General features: G+C 33.1%; 1 protein-coding gene across 4 annotated transcripts in view; it reads right to left on the bottom strand.

The window, feature by feature from the left end:
* The window catches only part of LOC107665100 (poly [ADP-ribose] polymerase 6-like), a 25,836-nt gene extending 19,320 nt beyond the window's left edge, over positions 1 to 6,516 (bottom strand). For all 4 annotated transcript variants that reach the window (XM_016455861.1, XM_016455867.1, XM_016455853.1 and 1 more), the window contains exons 1-5: positions 6,366 to 6,516; positions 5,108 to 5,260; positions 4,337 to 4,640; positions 1,603 to 1,734; positions 229 to 306 (exon numbers count right to left, since the gene is read on the bottom strand). In XM_016455861.1, coding sequence (XP_016311347.1) covers positions 229 to 306; positions 1,603 to 1,605 — 81 coding nt within the window. In that variant the 5' untranslated portion in view covers positions 1,606 to 1,734; positions 4,337 to 4,640; positions 5,108 to 5,260; positions 6,366 to 6,516. The remainder of the gene's footprint in view (positions 1 to 228; positions 307 to 1,602; positions 1,735 to 4,336; positions 4,641 to 5,107; positions 5,261 to 6,365) is intronic.
* Between the last annotated feature and the right edge of the window lie 272 nt (positions 6,517 to 6,788).

The raw sequence follows: 6,788 nt of genomic DNA, 5'->3' as shown, positions 1-6,788 counted from the left end.
ATTGCTAAGAACTTAATTTGGACAACTTTAAAGGCGATTTTCTCAATATTTCGATTTTTTTGCACCCTCAAATTCCACATTTTCCAACAAACCATACATCAATGGAAAGCTTATTTATTCAGCTTCCAGATGATGCATAAATCTCAGTTTCAAAAAAATGACCCTTATGACCAAAAGCAAATGTACTAACCTAATGTAAGAAATGTTTTGACGACTGAAGTGTTTTACCTGAATCCCGTACAGGAACTGCTCCGGTTCGTTCTCTCCATCCGATTCTTCATCCGTCCAGCCCTGGCCTTTAATATCCTGAATAAAACACACGCGGTGCTATTTTAGTAGCATTTATAGTATTTATTTATTTTAGTTTTTATTTGTATTTTATTTTAGTTTAGTTTCGTTTTTTATTTTATTTAAGTTTTATTTTAAGTTTTAAGTTTTCATTAGAATTTTAGTTGACGTTTTAATAGTTTTTTTAATTATGTGCTTTTTTTGTACTTTTTGGTTTTTAATATTCATATTTTTTTATAACTTTTCTATTTCAGTTTTAGTTTCAGTAATTTTAGTACTTCAACCTAAACTCATTTATTTCAGTTAGTTGCCAAGGCAACATGTCTAATTTTCATTTTGTAAGTTTTTCATCCAATATTTAGATTTGATTTGATTTCAGCTTTATTTCAATTAATGAAGACAATTTTTAATAGTTTTTGTTTTAGTTAAAATGCACATTTATTCTGGATTTTTCACTGAACACACAGCGCTGATGATCACTTCAATAGTTCAATATTTTGGTAACAAACAAGACGGCTGATTTAATCTTACTTTAAAGACGTTGATAATTAATCGTTTTGGATTCATTAAACAACTGCTAAATGCAAAATAACAGTCTGAGACCAGAAACCCACAAATTCAAAAAGACAACTCTAAAACAGAATATGCATATAAATATTGATTCCCTTTTCAGAAAATGCAACATTTCTTCATGTTCAAGTTAAATCTAAAATTTTGGTTGGAGTTTTAGTTTGACTCGATTCTGACTGATTATCAATAATAATAATAATAATAATATTAATCAAAAAGTGGCTTTCTCACATTCACAGGCAACAATGCAGTATAAAAGTACAAATCTCAAAAAGAGCTAAAAAAAATAAAATCAAAATAATTATACATCCAAAATACACAGAAATAAACAAAATTAATTAAACTTATAAACTAATTTAAAAATATGAGTTTTAAACAATTTAATGAAACAACTTAGGGTTGGGGTTCTAAAAAGAAAAACGGCAGATAATAATTTTTTTTGTCACAATCTCATAATTCATTTACAGCTCATGTACAATTACAATAACATCGAATATACTTTTTCAATTTATGCGCTCATTTTACTGCAAATCGAATGGCAAATTTTACAATTGACTCCTATGGGATGTTTTGAGCGAGCAACAGTAACCGAGGGGGGCGGAGCTTAGCCAAAGGTCAAGTAAAGAGTTACAGTTGTGTCATCTCACATTCTTCATCAGCACGGTGTTTGTGTCCAGAGACCCGCAGCTGAACGCAGGCCATGTCTGACGGTGTTTGTGTGTGTAATGAAGTGTGAGCGCTCACCATTGGCTCCGGTGTTCACAGACGCGTCTCTAACAGGATGAAGCTTTTCTGATCCATTTCAGCTCAAAACACAAAACAACAGGCACTCTGGGACGACAGGAGACGTCTTCAGTAAGATGAGCTCTGTGCTTTCTGTGGAAAAATAAACAGATTATTAGACAAATCATTGATCAAAACCACAGAGAGCTCTCCATTTAACTCAATAACCAGTTACCAGAGAGAAATGACAAATTATTGTGAACCTGCAGATTTATGCATCTCAAGAGAGACAATAAAATAAATCACTGTAATATCTGCAATCATAAAGATTATATAAGATTTGTAATAAAGGAAAGAAGCTGTGCTTAGTGCTGTTTGCAAGCATCACTGCCACTAATAAACTTAATATTTTCATCTGCTGGATGATAAAACAGGTGGGAAAAAAAATCACACATATGAACATTGAAGCAAGAAAAGTTACAAAGGTTATTGAAATATGTTTTACAAGAAAATACTATTTTAGTCCTCCTACTTCAAAATTTTGTTTAATTCAATGTGTAACTTGCCATTTCTTTGTAATTAATTGTGAAATTTACAAGCAATTTCCAAGTGAAAATAGTTTCTGCACCAATTTTTTTAAATATATATATGTGTGTGTGTGTGTGTGTGTGTGTGTGTGTGTGTGTATTCTGCTTTAAAACAATCTTAGGACCATCTATGTTTTGTTTTTTTGCACTGTGAATTTTTTTTTTATTGTATTGCATTTTATTGTATTTGAATGTATTTTAACTTTAATACATAAAAAAGCTGTAATGAGAACCTAATGAGAATTACCATTAAAATAATGAAAATTACAAATAAAACTCAAAAGCAACACTGGATTTTTACAATGCATAGAAGACTTAAATAGAGACTCTTTTTACTTAAGACAATAGCAAACCTTCTTAGAAATCACCCTAGCAACCATTCAGAACACCCTAGCAACTGCACAACAAACCTCCCAGAACTCTTCTGCAACCAGGCAGCATCAATCTCACGTCATGAACTTTGCACGGTCAAACATCGCTGACATTTTCTCACATGAAAAATTCCAGTGTCATATTTGTGAGCGTGCAGATGGCAGGCATCCAGTCCTGTAGACCTACAGAAACCGAGACGCCTTTCTGTTTAAAATAACGTTCTGTTCTTTCTCCTCCATCTCGCCACTGTGTATCCTAGCAACAACCCCTTCTGTCTGTGACACTGTTTCGTGTGTGTGTGTGTGTGTGTGTGTGTGTGTGTGTGCGTGCGTGCGTGTGTGTGTGGGCACAAATTTATAGAAGAAATTTCCCAAGTAGTCCTGTACAAGTCATATCTGATAAATACTGACAAAACACACCACATGGACGTCACAAAGCCTGGCAAGAACATGCACGGCTTTTATTTCTCCCTATATTCAAAAGATAAAAATAAAACAATATTTATTCTGCATTAAAATATCGCTTTTAGGAGCATTGTTTTTTTTGCATTGTGAAATTATTTTTTTTATTGATTTTTACTTTAATACATTACAATAATGAGAATCTAAGGATGACAAATTATGATAAATTCAAAAAAATTCTAAGTTGTAAATAAAACAGATTATTGGAGTATGTTTTAGAAGAAAATACTATTTTATTCTTTCTACTTCAAATTTTCATGTTTAATTCAATGTGTTACTTGCAGTTTCTTTGTAATCAATTGTGAAATTTACAAGCAATTTCTGAGTGAAAACTGTTTCTACACCAATTTTTTTTTCATTGAAGGATTTACTTTTGTTTGCATTGTGATATAATTTTTTGTATTCATATTGAAATCATTTTTATGTATTTTTACTTTAATACAATAAAATACTGTATTACAATAATGAGATTCTACAATTAAAAATAATGATTTTGTTTATTCTTCGCTTTTATAGTTACTTTTATTTTTTCTGCATCTGATGTAATTATGAATATTTTTAATTCTTTTTTATGTAAAGCACATTGAATTACCATTTTGTATGAAATGTATACTATATCAATAAACTTGCTTGAAAATTACAAATAAAATTCAAAATGAAAACATCTGGACACATTACAGAATTTCAAATTTTTTAGAGGGAAAATCTGTTTAATTGTCATGAAAAATCATGACGCAAATCCACATACTATTCCTGTTTCTTTGGCCACGAATAATAACTAATTTCAAACTGAATTTGAAAGCAGAAATATAATTTTGCAGCTTGGATGTAAACTATAAGACAAAGATATTTAGATAAGGTCTAAAATATCTATGAAATCCATCAGTTTTGTGGTTTCAACTATGTTTTTATATTATTGTATAATACACGTCTTTGTGAATATCATCACTCTAATGAATGCATTCATGTCTTTTATGTCAAACCTGCATGAAATCAGTAAAAACTAACATACTGATATCTAAAGAGCAAATTTAAAGACAACAAATAAGATGCACACAAATACCTGGAATTTTATATAACGTTCACTAACAAATATGTGGCTCTCAGGAGATTTTGGATGGAAATGCACTTCTGTTAATCATGCAATCATATGCACTGAATGATTTACGGCCGACATATCAGTCTAATCATCACATTCGACAGTATCCATCTGCTCGAGTCCCCTGTGTGTCCTCAAACACCCATAATGCCCCGCTGGAGTCACCACATACCGATGCATCCCAAAAACACAGACGGCCAGCATCCACGACACCCCCTCCCCCACATCCGGCTCACCTTCAGCGAGGATGGAGCGACCGCCAGACGGATGCTTCTCCTCCGACACGACACACAGCGGATGAACAGCACAATGCATACAGAAACACGGCCCCAAACCATCCAATACGGCAGAATTACTGTGCACTAGCAGCGCCCTTCCATACTAGCGCTCCCTCTCCGGCTCTCTCTGTGTGTCTGTGTGTCTGTGTGTTTATCTATTGTAGATCTCGTCTGTTCCAGAGCCGTCTTCTTTTTTGCCTGACAACACAGTGAACTGAGCATGCTCAGTGAGAGCCAGCAGAGTGAGTCATGTGACCTACAGCTGACAACAGAGAGAGAGAGAGAGAGAGAGAGAGAGAGATGCAATGCATTTGCCTGGATTGTCAGAAAAAAAGATCAAACCCACCATATTCAAGAGCAACAGTATATTCTTAATGTCTTTTAATATTTGATTTTATTACATTGCTGGCACCTTTTTTGTAAGTAAATCATCCAAAATGATGGCTTTGAATTTGAAAACTGAAACTGAGGGAGAAAAAGAAAGAGCGAGATGAAGAGAATAAAGCAACATCTGCGTCGTGATGGTGCATTGGCCAATGGCAGTGTGCTATTATTATCAGCCGAGCCTATTTTTATCTCTGTGTGTTTTTATGATTGTGTATTGAGGAATGCGAGCAGAACACAAAGACGTTTGTATAAATGCATGTGATTGTGGTCTTTACGTCAGCTCTAGTCTGCGGTGTGACGGCCTCAGCCGTTACCATACTAATCAGAGTTTACCCTGCTTACCTCTTTAAGAGCCTCGCTGTACACAATGACCTCCAGAGCGAGAGAGAGAGAGAGAGCGAGAGAGAGAGAGAGATAAGCCATTATCCGGCTCGTCCTCGGCTGCGTGACTCACGTCTCTGAGAGAGACACAGCACTGTCTCATATCCTGCTTTCCTGTAAAGAAGACACTTGCATTAATTATTCAGAAACACTTAAAATAGTAAATGCCTATTTTAGAAGCAACGGGTAAAGCACATCTTCACCAGTGTGTTTTAAACCTAATTTAGTATGACAAATGGCTTTTGAGTATCTGCTGACCAGTGCTGTTATTGTTAATTAATACTAAAACTATTAAAAATAATTTTCGGTATTGAAAAAAAATCTAAATAAAATAAAATATTAGATGAAAAACCTAAACTTAAGAAACTTACATTTGAGAACAAAAATGAGAAATGTTGCTTTAGCAGCTAACTAAAATAAATAAGCACTAATAGGTACTACAATTACCAAAACTAAATCTGAAATAAAAATAAACATTTAAAAAAAAAAACTAATAAAAATGACAAAGCACACAAAATTATTAAAACTTAAATTAAAATGAAAAAGAAAATAACTAAATAAACAATAATTCAAAATATTCATAAATACTATATTAGTATATAATAATAAAATAACACTGCTGAAATCACTGAAATAAAATAAAATATAAAAAAACTAACACTTTATTTCAGCCAGTGGCCAAGCCAACAGCTCTCATTTACATTTAGTTTAACTTGATGCACTAAAATGACTAATAGTAATAATTCATTGAAATAATAATAATTCAACTGAAATATAAATTCATAAATAATTTTACAAATTAAATAATAAATAATATACATATTAAAAAAAAAAGTTAAATGACAAAAAACACAAGAAAACTGCAAAATAGAAAATATTTAAAACAGAAAATAATTCAAAGTATTAATAAAAACTATAATAATACCTCAATGCTCCTAAAATAACATTGCTTGCCGAAAGCATCAAGTAATTTCATAATGTACACCATAATAAACATTCAGTATGTGTATCTGTAGGTAAATGTTGTGGATGCGTGTGCTTTGATTCCTCATAAAGGAGACAACTTTATCAATTAATGCATCAATTTTGTTGCTCTAAGAATTCCTTTGAAAAATAAAAACAGGCTCTAATGAGTCAGTATAGAATATAGAGCATTGAAGTTAATGTGGATCATAAGAACATCTGATTTTTGATTGCAGATCTTGTTGTCATTGCAAACCTGAGCACAGTTTGAGAAGCTCTCCAGAACACTGTTGCAACTGACAGCCAATCCAGAATGCATCAATGGGATTTACGATGGGATTTGACCACTGCCCGTCGATGCAGACAGCACTGGCGGCTTACAGGTCGAGGTTTGCACGGACTGGCCGATTTTGTGTGTGTGTGTGTGTGTGTGTGTGTGTGTGTGTGTGTGTGTTTGTGATTAGTGCTGTATGACTTCACTGACCATAAAGACATGCCGGTGTACGGTCACATTCCTAAGATGCAAGTCTGTTTGTATAAGATTTATTGATTTACTGTTCTATGTGTTTGATCTTCACTAGTGGTCGACCGATATGGGTTTTTTGACTGCCGATAACTTGGAAAGCAGGGTGGCCGATATAAAGCCGATATAATTTTATTTATTTTAATTCATATTTAA

This window comes from Sinocyclocheilus anshuiensis, unplaced genomic scaffold (assembly GCF_001515605.1).
Source record: "Sinocyclocheilus anshuiensis isolate Anshui unplaced genomic scaffold, SAMN03320099.WGS_v1.1 scaffold1303, whole genome shotgun sequence".
Taxonomy (NCBI): Eukaryota; Metazoa; Chordata; class Actinopteri; order Cypriniformes; family Cyprinidae; genus Sinocyclocheilus; species Sinocyclocheilus anshuiensis.
This window is presented reverse-complemented; position numbering and strand designations above follow the sequence as displayed.